The sequence below is a fragment of the Astyanax mexicanus genome, chromosome 4, assembly GCF_023375975.1.
Source record: "Astyanax mexicanus isolate ESR-SI-001 chromosome 4, AstMex3_surface, whole genome shotgun sequence".
NCBI classification, from domain to species: Eukaryota; Metazoa; Chordata; class Actinopteri; order Characiformes; family Acestrorhamphidae; genus Astyanax; species Astyanax mexicanus.
In genome coordinates, this window is record NC_064411.1 from 23445384 (window position 1) to 23463004 (window position 17621).

Below are 17621 nucleotides of genomic sequence, written 5' to 3' on the forward strand. Positions count from 1 at the left end.
TTTGCAGTGCGCGCTTCAGCGATGATGACTTTTTATCCACATGCCCTGGACAACGACAGATGAAGAAACGGATTCTGAAGAAATCTGCTGTCCCTGCACCCCAGGTAAATAAAACTGTAGCCTACCAGCAGTGGCTCCAGTTTCATCTTCCACCACTTCTCTGTCCACCCTCTCTCTTTCTGCCCGATCTAATTCCATTTGGCGAAGTTCAACATCTGTATACTCGGGTTCATAAAGATATCCCCGTGGCTCTGAGCGGTGATCAATGTTTTCCTCGTCACTCTCGTCGTCAGACATGTTCTCGAGGCGAGAAGTAAACAAAGCGACCCAAACACGTAGGCTAGCTGTCAGGTTGCAGCGCCGCGCACATTGATATGGAACGAGAGAAAGTAGGACCCAAGTGATTTACGAGGCGTGACTTTTGCATGGTTAGTTTTTTGTGATGTAAATAAATCACTCTTTTGAACACGTACTGCTTTGGGAAGAAAAAGGAGTTATTTTCCTGACCCCAGCAAACATGCCGGACTACTTTCGCTTTGACCTAAACTGGACAAGAACTCGGCTCACAGGACGCTGTGGGGGGTAAGTCAGTGTGGATGCACGACACTGGTTATGATGATGCCATACAGACTCATGTCAAAAATACCGAACTATCCCTTTAAAATTACCGGTTAGTTTAATTAATACTGATTATTAGTGAATTTAGTTCAGCCTGTGAGGAACTTTTTCCTCCTCGCCTCTCCCGCGCTGCTACTCCCGCATCTCCGCTGTTCTCTCTCGTCCCGTGGGCGGGCCTGTTCCAATCCTCTACTCCACCCTTCACCTGTACACTTCTCCCTCAGTAGATCCCTTAATCACTTTTAAGTGACCTTCTTGCAAAAACACAGAAAATAAATTAAATATGTACTCTGTACGGCTTTTGTTTTCTTTTTTAAACTATTTACACAAATACAATGACTATTTTGAGCCTGTACTTTTTTTAAACCACTGCTATGAATTTATATGATTTTATTTATTACTGTATTTATTAGCGTATCTATTTTAGAACTAGGGAGTTTTAAATTTTTTAGCCGGGGCTACATGAGGAATATGCGAGAGGGGTGTATCCCATAGTGAGATACCGAATGAATGCTTGAAAGAGAACACAAATTACATTTAGAAAAAAAAAATTGTAAGAAATAAAACAAATTTACCGGACGTGAAACACTGTTACTAGTACTGAAACACTTACATTGGTCAGTAAAAAAGCAACTGCTTTGTTTGTACATTTAGCTAGGCTAGCTACCAATAATAATGGTCAGTTAAACAGCAAATGCTGTATTTGGATATTAAGCTAAGCTAGCTACCATTTATAATAGTCAGTAAAACAGGAAATGCTTTGTTTATACATTTGGTCAGTAAAATAGCAAATGCTGTGTTTGGATATTTAGCTAGACAATCCACAAATAATAATGGTCAGTAAAACAGGAAATACTTTGTTTGGACATTTAGCTAGGCCAGATACCGATAAAAAATGGTCAATAACTCAAATGTAGAATTTGGTAATTAAGTGTAGTTGGTGAATGACTATGCACTTTAAAAAACCAAAACAACACAACCCACAAGCACTCAATAAAGAACTTTATAAACATGAAATCAAGTTAAACACATGCTACTCTACCTTTGGAAGTAATTGTATATTTAACCCTTTTAAGCCTGAACCAATAAAAAAAAACATCTTTTTCCGAATTTCAATCTTAAATGGACTATTATGTTACACTTCAACACAAATCCATTTTACATTGTATTTCTCTGTTGGGCGCCTTTGAGTATTTAACAAATAATAACATAAGATAATCTCAGGTTTCATGTCAAACATATGTTGAGAAAACAACATATCAATGAGACTGCAGATCTGCAATCTAAAAGCCGTTTATTAAAACACACAGATGAGCAAATATAGAGGTGAAGCAATACAAAGATAATAGTTTGTAGTGGATAAAAACAATTAAGAAACTACATGATTTGGATATTCTTAGTACATTTTGGAGATTAAAAAACCTTAAGCAACATATAATATTCAATAAGGAAACGATAAGAGAGCATAAAACTTGAGTAATACAACAACCAAATATCCCTCTATGGTAACAGATTTTTAATCAGAACGACTGAACCATAGACAAATGAGAACACCATCAGAGGGAATGAATGAGCCCACAACCTTACTGCGCTACACAAGCCTGGAGGGGGTTGATTTCAGTATGAGAACTACAGCTGGAGCGTTTTATTTAACCTCTGGAAAGGATTTAGTTGGCCTCTCTGCGGGGTCTGGATGCTCCTCCGGTCCACACGGCAGTACCCAAGCCCAGTGTCGTCTCTCTGTGGCTCTGGGTCTCACTTTTGAGAGCACACTCTGGAGTTCCTCAGGTGGTGTTTTACTTCTTCTTTCATACAGATGGGCCTAGCAGTTAATAGTATTAAGCTAAGCTATGCTAAGCCCAGGGAACTTTGTACGGCTTCCACAGAGTAAAAACACAGATACTAGAAATTAATAGAAATAATCAAATCTGCATATACTAGAAAGGGGATTAAAAGCATTAAAATCATAAACTCTGAAGATTTGGTCCGAATCATTTAGTTGCCAGCTAAGAACCCTACTCACTATGACATCTAAATTTTAAAGACTACGTTTTTTCCATTCTTCAGAACTGAACTCCTACCGTAACTACCCTAAAAACTCAGCTCTGTCTCACAAAGAATATCCTGAAAATATCGAACATATAAGAAAACATAACATGGGAACATGATCGCTGGATGAGATTCATTTTGCTGAACCTGTAAAATCCATTATTAAATTCAGTTCATGTTTTTTTTCTGGTGGAACGTGTCCCAAGTGACAAAGTGAAAAATTTGTGTAGGATAAGGTGTTCTGCCCGAAAGACTTACGATTTGCGCTTTTAATTGCCTTCTAACTGATTTGAGATGGAGTTTTCTCTCCTGTGTGAATGCGCTGGTGTTTTTTTAGTTTACTCTGTTGATTAAAACTCTTCCCACAGTCTGAGCAGTGATACCGTTTCTCTCCTGTGCGAATGCACTGGTGTTTTCGAAGATTACTCTGTTGATTAAAACTCTTCCAACAGTCTGAGCAGTGATACGGTTTCTCTCCAGTGTGAATGCGCTGGTGTATTTGGAGAGTACTCTGTTGAGTAAAACTCTTCCCACAGTCTGAGCAGTAATACGGTTTCTCTCCAGTGTGAATGCGCTGGTGTATTTGGAGAGTACTCTGTAGAGTAAAACTCTTCCCACAGTCTGAGCAGTGATACGGTTTCTCTCCTGTGTGAATGCGCTGGTGTATTTTGAGATTACTCTGATGATTAAAACTCTTCCCACAGTCTGAGCAGTGATACGGTTTCTCTCCTGTGTGAATGCGCTGATGCAGTTTGACAGCATTCTGTTTATTAAAACTCTTTCCACAGTCTGAGCAGTGATACGGTTTTTCTCCTGTGTGAATGCGCTGGTGATCTTTGAGATTACTCTTTGCAGTAAATCTCGTCCCACAGTCTGAGCAGCAATATGGTTTCTCTCCTGTGTGAATGCGCTGGTGATTTTTGAGAGTACTCTGTTTAGTAAAACTCTTCCCACAGTCTGAGCAGTGATGCGGTTTCTCTCCTGTGTGAATGCGCTGGTGTTTTTTGAGAGTACTCTGTGTAGTAAAACTCTTCCCACAGTCTGAGCAGTGATGTGGTTTCTCTCCTGTGTGAATGCGCTGATGTTTTTTGAGATTACTCTGTTTAGTAAAACTCTTGACAGAGTGCTGATGTTTCTCCATGTCAGGACTTGGCTTCATTTGTCTGTTAAATGTATCAAACTGTTTCTGCATGTTCTGGAGGCTCTTCAGGACGGCTTGTTCTTCAACTCTTTCAGCAGTTTAACATTGCTCTTAGTTAAATATCCTGGTTGTTGGTGATGAATTTCAGGAGAATAATTTCATTTCTGGAAAACACAAAGAAAAATGCAGTTATATATATTACAATAAAAACAGGTCAATTAACTGAAGAGAACTGCCTGAGGTGCCTATATTGACATCTGAGACATCTTCATATAACCATAAATGTTTCAGTATTTTTCCCACTTCTAAGTCCTTAGTGTAAAGGGGGTGCTGGTGGTCCTCCAGCCACTAGAGGTAGCCCACATTTTACCACTTGCAATAATCAGGCTGACGCCTGTTTACTGCCTTTATAAAGACTGCCCACTGTTTAGACAAACAGTCTTGATTCTTTTCTGGTCTCACTAGATCCTGAGAACGTAAAGAAAGAAGAAAAAAAATGTTACCCTTCAATCTGAAGCTTCGAGGCTTGTGCCAAAATCATTCTACATTGATCACGTGACCAATGATGTCCAAAGCTTTTTCCTTCACACTAATTTATAAAACATTCCTTTTTTACAACTCCAGATAACATTATTTTCCAACACATTAGCTTCAGACTAACAGTGATATGCACTCCTTAAGTCCTTTTTATGTAGATCACAAGTGAAAATTTGGTGAGAAATGTAATTGTAATTGTCCTTTTTACCCAGAAAGACTGCAGCTCCACATCAATGGATTTGTTTACTAAATCAATTTAGTAAACGGTGGCGTATCATAGCATCTGGTCGAAGCCCAACTTCATCTGTAGAACCAAACAGCAGCAGAAGCTCTACAGCAGCAGATTCAGAGCAGCAGCTCCAAATAAATTTCATCAACTCTAACTAAATGTTACTAAAGCAGTAAATCATTCTAGCACTTCCACCTTAAATATTATCAATTCTTCTTAGTTGTCCTGGAAATGTAACAAAACGTTTAGTGAATAAAATAAAATTACTATATGTCCTGACTCTTAACTTTTTCCATATTTAGATAATATTACTTTTTTCCAGACGAAGGACCAAAAGACATAAATCCTTGGGTTTTACAGATTGAGTGGGTCGATGACGAGGCAGAGAGCTCAGGATAAGATTGGCTAACATTCTCTTTCACAAAGAAACCCGGGTGCTTTTTAATTATTTTATTATAATAAATGTTCTTTTATACAAAGTACAGTATCAGTGGAGACTTATTTTATGCATCTACATACCATCACAGCTCCAGCAATTACATTTTAATTAGGGGTGTGACGAGACACTAATATCACAAGATGAGACACGATAATGGGTTCACGAGAAGAGACGAGATTTAAAAATAAAACTTCAAAAATGAAAAATGGCTTGAAAACTAGTTTTTGTTTTATTTGACAAAATCAAATAACGCAAACTTAACAGGCTGGTTACTCTTACATTGATTCTATAAGAAATAAAAATAAGAATAACATAAAAATATATATTTTTTAGGTCTTATAAAGTGCAAACAATGCGTGCGAACCACAATCAGTCATATTAAAGGGGACATGAAACATTTCAGTTTGTACAAGTTTTCTAAGGTATTAAATATAATGGAATTTATTTGGGGGGGATTTTTTATATAAAATGTTTACACACTAAATTATAATATATTTATGTTTGTTACGTTTGAGCTAGGGCGCCGCCATGTTGCCCATGCAGCACTGGTGACGTCACAAGGTTTGTTAGTTTAAGATCCCAGGCATATAGCTAGAGGAAAAGAGCTTCTTGTTTGTGGAGATTATGGATGAACATGAAGCTGAACTAGGCTAACATGGAGCATTTACTCAGAGATCTGTCCTGTATAAACCTGAGCAGGACTTTTCAGATGCTTTTCTGAGAGCGAGGGGTTTTGGGAGTGTTTATTCTCTCTCTACGTGGAGCCGTGCAGAAACCCTGCAGCACGACCACAGCAGGTACTGCCATCCCGTTAACCAGCTATTTTATATACATTTAGTTAGTTTACATGTAAAGTCCAGAGTTCATTAAGACTGAATGAAACGAACATGATTTAAGTGGATATTGAAACACCAAGGCGCTGTTTGGTTGATAAACCGTTCAGTTTAGAAGTTAGAAAGCTTACTGGGTACTTAGCTTCATCTAGTTAGCGTTAGCTAGTTAGCTAGTGTTGGCTAGCTAGAATAAGATAGCTAGCTAAGTAGCTAACGCTAGCTATGTTATCTTTAAATTGTCATTTTATCTAGATTTTCGGTAACGGTACCTCTCGCTGCTCTGCTGGGTGGGCGTGTTGTTTGGCTGGTGCGGCTACAGCTGCTGTTCTCATAGTAACGTTACCCTCAGTCGGACGGTCTGAACATTCCAGCTGATAAAAAAATAAGAAAAATAAAAAACGGAGGAAAAAAGCCTCGGACTGCAGCTTATTTATCCGGCGCTAAAGCTCCTGGCTCGCCACTAACCCCTAGCGTTGCAGTTAACCAGAGGATTCTCACGCTTCAGCGCGAGCCCCCACTGAAGGTATGAAAGTGAAAGTAAATATTTCTCATTCCTCACCCTATTAAAATTCACTGCTACCAGTATTACTACACACAGGGGCAATACAAAAGTGCCCCCCCCCCCATCCCCCCCCCGCTCTGTATTGAGTTTTGGTTTGGATTTTATTATATATTGAGGAATTAAATTACGGTATTCTCATTGATTATAGTAGTGAGGCGTGCAAGAACCAACCTTGTGACGTCACTTTCAGTGCTGGGACAAGATGGCGCTGCCCTTACTTAAAAAATGACATTTAGATTGCTTATTATTTTAATTCCGGTTCACTGACAACTGTTAAACTTATCAGATTTGTTAGAGTGAAAATACATCTTGTGAATTAAACTAAATACTTGAAGTGTTTCATGTCCCCTTTAAGTCTATGGTTTGTGTTATTTTCTCCTAAATCTCTTGTAATTTAACTATGCATAACCATAATTAGTCATATTAAGACTATGCTTGAAGTGCAAACAGAGACAGAACATTTTTTAAATACAGTACAGAGCTAAGGGATTAGTACAACTGCCTATGAAACAGTCACGTGTAGGATTAACTTACAGTATTTATATATGGTTTGTGTCTTGTTGGTCACTCTGTTATCGTTTATTGTTTCCACTGGAGCCAAAATGCAGCCAGACACACAACTTAAAAGTAGCAGAAGCATCTTCTACGCAACTGCCTGTATTTTCCTCTTCTGTTAAGAGCTGCTCTCACAGCTCAGCCACCACACTCGCTGCTATGTTGCAAGATCCCTCTTAAAAAGTCCACACTAGGTGACAGGACAAAAACATTGGCAACATTAGCCAGCAAGGTAACATTAGATACTTCGTTAAAAAAAGCACTGTGAACATTGGCTAGCTAGAGAACATTAGCTACTTGGTTAAAAAAAACACTGGGAACATTAGATAGCTAGATAATGTTAGCTACTGGTTAAAAAAGAAACGCTGGCAACATTAGCTAGCTAGTTAACACCAGCTACTTTGGTCCCCTATTATGGGCCAGTTCTGCCTATTAAACAGCTCTCTTTTTCTCTCTGCCAGTTGCGTTAAGGACACATATCAGCTCCCACTGTAGAAGAACAATAAAACATTATTCTCACAAAATAAATCACATCATAAAACATTTTACTATTGCTAACTCTTTTTTTAAATCTCTGCATAAAAAGCTGTGTGATTTTATGTACCACGAACGATGGAGAAAAATATAAAATACGTTTTTTTTTTTTTTTTTTAAATACAGCAACTGGATAGAAGGGTACATTCATTTTGAAGGTAAGTGAAGGTTCTAGCCCACTTTAGGTAACCTAACCAATGCTATTTCGATAAATAAGCTAAGCTAGCAGGCAATTTCAAACTATAATATACTACAAGAAGCCTTAAACACATTAAATTTGTATTACATTGTTGTTATATAGTCTAAATGGTAGGATAATGTACAAGCTGTCTGTAATGTTTAATCCTTTCCTTTATAATTAACTTTAGCTGTTAGGTGTGGTATTGGTAACAACACTGGGTCATTTTACAAGCTAATTTTGCTAATGCTAATGCTCCTGCCTCAGTGCTGAAAAAATCTGTAAATTTAAGCTTACTGTAAATAAACAGAAGCGCTTTACACCCAAATAAACAGTTTTCAGGAGAGAAATCTGTGTAGATTAACATCTAGCGCTCGCTAACCTTAAAGAGAGAGACAGAGAGAGAGAAACTTCTTCATACCTTCTGTAGTTCAGCTGATCCTGCTCTTTCTCCGGCGCTCCAGCTACAGACCCCGGAAGCTCAGCCTCATCCGGGTTATGTAGAGCCCCGCCCCCTCCCCCGCTATATCACATTATGATCATCACCGCTAGAGGGAGCCCGCGAGGGAGTCCTCAATGCATGGAGCTGAATGGAGCTAAACAGCTAAAACTCTCATTTAAAACACTGTATAACTACTTCTCTGGAGTTTTCCTTTAATTTTACAAAGTAGAACAAAGTATTTCACTAAAATAGGACAGAAAACGTACCTCTATATTTCCATTTTCTAAAACTAATGTTTTTTATTCAGTAGGTTTACTAGCATTACTGCTACGTATGCTGGAGTTACACACAGAGCTCATTTAAATGATTAAAACTGCAGTTCATAAGCTTTAATAATTATCTCTGTGGTGATGAAACAGTTATAGTTGTTCTGTTTTCAGGAAATTAGTAAAAAATATTCTATATTTTGCTAAGAATAATAATTTTTAAATGTTTGATACTTTTTAACAAATAGTTACTATGGAAAGGTCAGTGTCGTTGTTAGAGTGCTAATTGTGACATTGATTCCGGCCTTTTTAAATCTAAATTTCATTTAAAATATTATGATTACATTTTCTTTGCATTTACCTTCTTGATGTCCTGCAGATTCTTGAAAAGGAGATCGTACTGCAGCAGATCTTGTTTGTTGCTCACCTTGTCTAAAGTTTTACTATTTATTTATTCTGAAATCTTTCCATAAATTGAGGTCATTCACAGCTCCTCCCTGTAAAATCACTCTCTGACATCACAATGGACCATCCTGATTTCTGTATAGAAGGGTACTTCACACTTGTAAAAGCATTTTAAACTTCATATTCAAATATCAGTTTTAAACTAGTAATTATAAAATAAAAAGGATTTGTTTAAGAGTTTATTTGTAAATAGGATGATAAAAACATTTTTGACTTTTCCAAAATGAGTCCAGCAAGAATTCTCATTCTGCTACAAAATATAGCCAATTTTTACACTATTTTTGTACATATTAAAGGAAGAAGTTACTGGTGTTGGAGAATCCTTTGCCAGATTATATCTGGTATCTGGTTTTGTGTAGAAATATGAGACAATCACCCCTGGTTGCTTGAGTCACTAAAAACTACCCCAACAAATAGCACTTACCACATTTTACTTAAAGATCAGCTCTATTTTTACAATTGTTAACAATTGTGACATTTCTTTTTAACAATTTCTTCGATACAAAGATCCATTAGAAATAAGAAATCTTCAGGATTTTTTAATATGTAAGAGTGCTTTACACCAAGAAATTACAAGTATAAAAAAATAAATTATTAATTAATTAATTAATATGATTAGTTATGTTGGTAAAAAATATTATGAAACCATGTAGAACATATTTAATTTAAAATTAAATAATAAATTCTGATTGCTGAAAATGAACTGAATAAGGTGAGCTTTCAATTGATCAATAATACAATTTCGACTACCCCAAAGAGAAGGGATTTTTTGTGTATCCTGTACACATTTTGTATATATCGGTGTTGTTTGGGGTCAATTTGACCCCACACTGTTTAGCTTTATAAACATATAAAAAATATCAGAATTTTACACGTTTGTGTTGAATGATGTAAAGGTCAATATGACATGTAATTTTATAATCTTCAACAACTTAAGATCCCTAAAATAACATAATTATAACTGTATTAGTGCAAAAACTGCTAACAATTCACGTGACAGGGAGGCGGGGAAAACATAATTCTCATGAGAACTTGATATTTCTCATTCTGTGGAGGAATATATTGTTCCTACAAACATATTGATAGTTCATACAACATAGTGGTTATGCAGAGATATAAAAGGTTTCACAGCAGCTTCTAAACCAGTTCTCTATGTTCTGTCTCTCTCTCTTTCTGCTCTCTCTCTCTACTGAAAATGCCGTCTAAGAAAAGGTTTTCTCACATCTCTTTCACCATAACAGTGTGTCTGAGGACTTTAGACCCATTAGAACTAAGAAATCTTCAGGATTCTTTCAATATGTAAGAGTGTTTTACACCAAGAACCCCTAATATTCTTTATATCATAGTACTATTGGTATATAATATAATGAATTCATGTAGTTCATATTTAATTTAAAATTGAATAATAAACTTTGATTACTGAAAATGAACCGAATAAGGTGAGCTTTCACTTAATTGATCAATAGTACCATTTTAACTACCCAAAGAGAAGCACTTACTTCTTGTATTAAATAATCAGTGCTTCACTTTGTGATGGCCACCATAGATATTCAAACAATTTTGTACTGACAAAATTTACCATGCAAGTTAATACTGTTCAAAAATTTATATCAAATTGGTACAACATTTATAACACTGTATGTAATAAATACTAAAGTTGTACCAGATTGACTTGGTCCTCACTGTTGATGGTAAACTGGTTTTTACCATTCTATCAACAAATAAACTCAATTAATTCATTTAAAACTGATATTTGCATATGAAGTTTAAATACTTCTACAAGTGTGAAGTATCCTTCTATACAGAAATCAGGATGGTTCATTGTGATGTCAGAGAGTGATTTTACAGGGAGTAGGTGTGAATGACCTCAATTTATGGAAAGCTTTCAGAATACTTAAATAGTAAGACTTTAGACAAGGTGAGCAACAAACAAGATCTGCTGCAGTACGATCTCCTTTTCAAGAACCTGCAGGACATCAAGAAGGTAAATGTAAATAAAATGTAATCATAATATTTTAAATTAATTTTAGATTTTAAAGAAGTGTCTACTGGAATCAATGTCACAACAGCACTGACCTTTCCATAGTAATTAGTAAGTGCTATTTGTTGGGGTAGTTTGAAGTGACTCTAACAATGAAATATATTTTGCTGATAAACCTGCGCACATTTCTATCTCTTCTATCTCTCAGTTTCGCTCTAACTGTAGCCATCTTACCTAAATTGAAATGTAAGTGCAAACTAGTTGGGGCATCACTTGAAGTTTACCATCAACAGTGAGGACCAAGTCCATCTGGTACAACTTTAGCATTTATTACATACAGTGTTAAAAAGGTTTTATCAATTTGGTGTAAATTTTTGAACAATTTTAATTTACATGGTAAATTTTGTCATAACAAAATTGTTTAAATATCTATGGTGACCATCACAAAGTGAAGCATTAATTATTTAATACAAGGAGTAAGTGTTTCTCTTTGGGGTAGTCAAAATGGTTTTATTGATCAATTAAGTGAAAGCTCTTCATTACATACACAGTGTTAAAAGGGTTATACATTATTTACCTTTAAAATACTAATTAAAACCTTAAATTAATGGCTCAGATCATAATTAATAACAGGATCTACTACATTTTTAAATGTTGGTAATTTAGTAATATGTGAATGTCTTGTTTAAAGTTTTTAGAAATCCACTTATTCTTATGCAATTTCACTTCTTACCTGTTTTACCTGAACATCTCCTCGCTATAATCACTCTGAAAACTAATTTTACAAGCAGACTTTTCTATTAGCAACTGTTGCTCATTTCACAGAGATGTTCAGCAGCAACTCCATGAACAGCTGGCAGAAAGACACGTGACTTTCCCATCAAAATAAAAGTCCGCCTATAAAATATTACATTTAACAAGAAAGAATTAATGATGATCTGAGCCATTTGTTTAATGTATTTTAATGGTTAATAATGCCTAAGCTTGTCTTTTAATTTAATTTAATTTAAATGATGCATTACTCAACTATTTTACAGTGTTTATTACTGTTGTAAGTGTAACAGAGTAATAAAATACCTTTGTTTTAGATTAACTTTATAAAATGAGGCACTTTAATGCTGTTAAATGAAGTTTTGGCGGCCCCTGCTGTTTAGTGGTGAACTGCAGTTACGCTACGTTTGGTCTTTCTGAGCCACCGTACCTCAGCAGCGGTCTGTGTGTTTCTGTGCTGCGGGTAGGTGCTGAGCTCCGTGTTTTATGAATAAATAGTGGTTAAAAACATGTTTTAAGTTAAAAATACTGCTATTAATTCGAGTATAAGGCAGATTAAAAAGTGTTTTTGTTGAGAATTCACTGATTTAGGTAATAGTTAAGAGTTTATGAGCTTATTTCTCTCTTCTGATATTTTTATTTATTTACTCAGCAGTATATCAGCTAATCCTTATTATTATTATTATTATTATTATTATTATTATTATTATTATTATTATTATTTAATTAGAGATATTTTTATTTAATTATTCAGCTCCGTCTTATAACTGCAGAAGCTCCTCCAGTTAAAAAAAATAAGAAAAGTACATATTGAAAGAATTATGTGTTCTGGATCAGAATATTATCATAAAGTATCAGTGATAAACTGTGTTTCTCAACAACACTCGCTTAATACAGTCATTACAAACAATTCAAACAAGAACCTGATTTCAGCTTTGTGAAGCTGCCAAAATATTCTAGAATAAAATAACGTTAAATTTTTATTCAGAACCAGTTACTTAGCTAACAAGCTAATGTTATCAGTTATTTGTTTAACCGGGTAGCTAATGTTAGCTAAAGTTGCAAATGGCTAATTCTAAAGTAGTAGCTAACGTTAGCTAGCTAGGTAAAGGTACCAACGTTTTGTTAATAGGTAGCTAATGTAAGCTAGCTAGCTAAAGTAGCAAGCGTTTTATAACAGGCAGCTAATGCTAGCTTACTAGCTTAATGTACCAGCGTTTTTTTTTTTTAATGGATAGTTATTTTTAGCTAGCTAGCTGAAATTGTAAGCATTTTATAACCGGTAGCAAATGTTAGCTTACTAGCTAAAGTTGCAAGCGCTTTATAACAGGTAGCTAATGCTTGCTTACTAGGTACCAGTATTTTATAATTGATAGCTAATGTTAGCCTAAGTTACCAGATTTTTTTTAAAACCAGTAGATAACATTAGTTACCTAGCTAAAGTTACCAGTTAAACACAGTTAAGTTAAAGTTACCAGATAAGTATTTTCACCATAACGATGCTCTTACCAATGTGTCAAAACACTAAAATAAAAATATATATATTTCAAGAATACACTACCGTAACAAAATGAATATTTAATTTTATTATTTCATATGATATGATATGGCACACCCATAACTGAGATAATATATAATACAAGATTTTTGATCAGATTTGTGACAGAAGTCAATGATCCAGAATGTCAGGATATTAATAATGCACTCTAAATATCTCCATATATCCAGGATTAAAGTAAAATAAATGTTACTGGACAGATATAATCTGTCTTTAGTAGATATATAATGGGAAATGAGAACAATGTAAATTTTTCTTTTACTAAAAAAAAAAAGGTAGTACTGATGTGATAATTAGAGGTGGGTGATATGACACAATATCACCCAAAGAGAGAGAGATGCGAGTGGCTGAGAGATTTCAGTGCAGCAGCAGTGTGTGAACAGTTGGAATGATCTGTGTTTCTGTGCTCTCTCTCAGTATGTGTGTGACAGGGCGTCGTCGGGGTTGCTTTCACCGCACTGCGTGAGCTCTTCATCTTTATGCGCGTTTCGTGCAAAGTAACATTTTGCTCGGTGCCTTTTTGTTATCAAGTTTTGATACCCAGCCTTATAGAGGAGTGTGATATTAAAATCACTCCTCGTCATTTTCACAGCCTAACCTAGGAATGCCTCAACCAAGGGTGTCAAAAGTATTCACATTCATTACTCACCTAGAAGTATAAATACTGGGGAATTCACATACTTTTGCAGAAGTTAAAGGATCAACTTAAGTAAAAGTACCTAAGTAAAAGTATAAAAGTACTGCTTTTAAAACTACTTAAAGTATAAAATTAAAATTAATATAAGGGAAAAATGACCTTATAAACAGAAGCCTTGATCGCACTACAGGGGCCTATAGTGCACTATTCCTGATGACTATTTGACTATAAGTATTGAAATAGTGCTAAAAAAGTTTTCAGAGGGATTTTGTGAAAATCTTTTACAGACAGACTCAAACAGACAGGATCATAGGGCTGAGTGTGTGTGAGTGTTGACCCCTAGAAACCCCGGGGAATTACACAAGCTACTGTAAAACTGTTTAAAACAGTCTAACGCACTCTTTCAGCTCTAATTCAGGAACTGTACAGTGAAATGGTTTGCATTCATCAATCATATTTTTAATAAAAAAAGGCACATATCAGCTTTGTCATCAAGCTACCGGCGTTCAGAGGGAGCAAAATTGGCCCTGCTCCCTCCGGGTGGGTGATGGCGCTCTTTCCCCACATCACTCCTAGGGTGATGTCCACAACACATGGCCTCTGTGAGCTGATGTACCGGAGCCGAGCCGCTGCGCTTTCCTCCGAGCGCGATGGCTACTCAGTAATGATGCATCAACAGCAGCTCGAAAAGAAGCGGTGGCTGACTTCACATGTATCGGAGGAAGTATGTGTTAGTCTTCACCCTCCTGGTGTGTTGGGGCATCACTAGTGAAAGGGGGAGTCTTGAACTCCATAAGAGAGATTTAAGTGAAATCAAACGAAAGGTAAATATAGTTTTAAAATATTTGTAGTTTGTTTTTTAATAGTCAAAAAAAAGAAAATTTGTTTTAGATAATATCGCCCATCTCTATGTGAAATGCTGAAAAACATTTAATGGGCTTAAATAGTCATATCACTTTTCAAATCTACAGACTTTTATCTACTAAATGTGTAGCTACATGTCCAAGTCAACTAATAAGAAGTGATAATATTTAAGGTGGAATTGAAAATTCAGGGAAAATGTTAAATAATGTTAAATAAAAGACAAGATAGATAGATAGATAGATAGATAGATAGATAGATAGATAGATAGATAGATAGATAGATAGATAGATAGATACTTTATTGACCCCAAGGGAAATTTAGCAGCCAGTGGCAGTTACACAACACAGTAGAAACAAACAAACAATAAGTGTAGTACAATAAGAGAGCACAGTGAGGGATATAAGACTCTAAAACTATCAAATAAAAATTATATAACTGAGACTTTAAAATATTTACATAAATATATAAATAAAAAAAGCTATACAAAGTGTGGATGGAAGTAGTCGTAGATATGTAGTAGTGCAGTAAAAGAATAATTTAAGTATAGGAAATAGCGGGTATCAGCAAATATGATTATATTAAACATAAACCTGTGCAAGTGTTGTATTTAAGTTAGGCTAGTAATGTAGTGACCGGGGGTACAAATGTACAGGATGTACAGTAAAGTGTCCAGGAGTGCAAATGAACAGGATGTACAGTAAAGTGACCAGGAGTGCAAATGTACAGGATGTGACAAAGTGTCCAGGGGTGCAAAAGAACAGTATATACAATAAAAAGGCAAAAGAGTCACAGGGTGTGGATGTGTAGGGTGTTACAGATACACCAGTACAGATAAAAAGGCTGTGATTTAAGAGAGCACATTTGAGACTCGTTTCTCATCTGTCTTATCTCTTCCGGCTCCACTGGGAGGAGTTGAAGAGTCTGATGGCTCTCGGAACAAACGATCTTCTCAGTCTGTCTGTAGAGCAGCTCTGTGACAAGAACCTGCCACTGAAACTGCTCCTTTGGTCCACGATGATGGAAAGCAATGGGTGACCAGCATTATCCATGATGGAGAGTAGGTTGAGCAGTGTCCTCCTTTCTGCCACCGTTACCAGAAAGTCCAGCTCCACACCAACCACGGACCCTGCATGCCTGACCAGCTTGTCCAGACGCATCTCGTCCCTCTTCTTCATGCTTCCTCCCCAGCACACTACAGCATAGAAAAGACAGCTGGACACCACGGCCTGATAAAACATTACCAGGAGCTTCCGACAAATGTTAAAAGACCCCAGCCTCCTCAAGAAGTAGAGCCAGCTCTGCCCCTTCCTGTACAGGATGTCTGTGTTGGATGACCAGTCCAGCCTATCATCCAGATGCAGTCTGAGATACCTGTAGGTCTTCACTATCTCCACATCAACTCCCACAATAGATACCGGCTGTGTGGTGGCCTGGCCCTGCGGAAGTCCACCACCATCTCCTTGGTCTTGTAGGTGTTCAGCAGCAGATTGTTCCTATTGCACCACACTACAAAGTCTTCCACAAGGTGTCTGTACTCCTCCTCCTTTCCTTCCCGTATACATGCCACAATGGCAGTGTCGTCCGAAAACGTCTGCATGTGGCATGTCTCAGTGTTGTACTGGAAGCCGGAGGTGTAGAGTGTAAAAAGAAACGAGGAGAGCACAGTCCCCTGTGGTGCAGCTGTGCTGCAGACCACAGTCTCTGATGCACACGATACATTTTGTTCAGATAGCTGGTTTACAGGCTTTAGTAACATTTATTTAGAGTTGATGAAATTGTGGGTAACGTTAGCTTCTGTAAAACTGCAGCAGGTCTTGGAGCTGCTGCTCTGAATCTGCTGGTGTGGAGCTTCTGCTTCTCTCTGCCTCTGCAGATGAAGTTGGGCTTTGAGCCGATGCTGTGATACGTCACCGCATTTGTCATATTGATTTAGGTTACTGTATTTGATTAATATGTGTGGAAACTTTTATAATTTAATGTAATTTTCTGTTTACGTCCTTTTAACTCAGAACATCTAATTCTCACTGAAATATTGAAAAACAAACGAAATTTTACATTTTAAAATATAATAATTGACCACTATTGAGAAAACAGTAAATAATAAGCAAATCATATCGTGTGACACTGGCAGCCAGGTTGCTTTCTAAAACTTTGAATATAGAAAGTGAAGAATAGAGATGTACAGCAAGTCAGGAAATTACAGATAAAAATATTTATAAGATAAAATGAGACACCTTTATTATAAACAAAAAAGAATTCAACAGAGTACAGTATTAATAGTATGGATTAGTGAATTTCAGTGTAAAGTAAGATACTAAAGTAGTAGTCAAACATGGTATTCAGTAGTGGACAGCAGCAGAGTTTCTGCTACATATATTTTGCGGCTGCAGCCTGCTGACAGTCTACTGCAGAACGAGCTAAACTTCATATTATAATGTCTATGGATTTAGAATGGCACAAAAGTACAGAAACTTTTAAGGTAATATAAAGGTGTCCCAGTATTTCCCATATAGTGTAACTGATTTAGGTAATTCTCTTCAGTTAATTAACAAGCTTTTATTTTAATACACTAAATTATTTTATTTTTTCTTTTCAGAAATTAAAATATTATAGGATTTCTCCTGATATCTATGAAAGAGGTGAAGCACAAAACATCCTGAAGAATCTCCAGAACACGCAGAAATTTACATTTAACAGACAGAGGAAACCAAGTCCTGACATGGAGAAACATCAGCACTCTGTCAAGAGTTTTACTAAACAGAGTGATCTCAAAAAACACCAGCGCATTCACACAGGAGAGAAACCACATTACTGCTCAGAGTGTGGAAAGAGTTTTAATCAACAGAATCATCTCAAAACACACCAGCGCATTCACACAGGAGAGAAACCGTATTGCTGCTCAGACTGTGGGAAGAGTTTTAATCGACAGTGTAATCTCAAAAATCACCAGCGCATTCACACA

General features: G+C 36.3%; 5 protein-coding genes across 11 annotated transcripts in view; 3 read left to right on the top strand and 2 right to left on the bottom strand.

Moving 5' to 3' along the window:
- LOC125780501 (zinc finger protein 239-like) overlaps positions 1-17621 on the bottom strand; it is a 1096042-nt gene that overhangs the window by 651934 nt on the left and 426487 nt on the right.
- Positions 1-17621, top strand: part of LOC125801264 (gastrula zinc finger protein XlCGF26.1-like) — a 212196-nt gene that overhangs the window by 151621 nt on the left and 42954 nt on the right. The gene's annotated exons all lie outside the window — the stretch shown is intronic.
- LOC125801297 (zinc finger protein 665-like) overlaps positions 1-17621 on the top strand; it is a 326993-nt gene that overhangs the window by 95046 nt on the left and 214326 nt on the right. The gene's annotated exons all lie outside the window — the stretch shown is intronic.
- The window catches only part of LOC111188255 (zinc finger protein 239-like), a 219167-nt gene continuing 203149 nt past the window's right edge, over positions 1604-17621 (bottom strand). For 3 of the 8 annotated variants that reach the window (XM_049478055.1, XM_049478054.1, XM_049478051.1), the window contains exon 2: positions 1604-3972. In XM_049478055.1, the coding sequence (XP_049334012.1) occupies positions 2948-3859 (912 nt within the window). In that variant the 5' untranslated portion in view covers positions 3860-3972 and the 3' untranslated portion in view covers positions 1604-2947. Of the gene's footprint in view, positions 3973-4085; positions 4277-4553; positions 5155-6115; positions 6419-8096; positions 8150-17621 lie in introns of those variants that run through there. The other 5 variants (XM_049478056.1, XM_049478052.1, XM_049478057.1 and 2 more) reach the window with 5 other exon arrangements.
- LOC125801510 (zinc finger protein 239-like) overlaps positions 11993-17621 on the top strand; it is a 177663-nt gene continuing 172034 nt past the window's right edge. The window contains exon 1 of the mRNA XM_049478305.1: positions 11993-12063. The gene's annotated coding sequence lies outside the window, so the exon portion shown is untranslated. The remainder of the gene's footprint in view (positions 12064-17621) is intronic.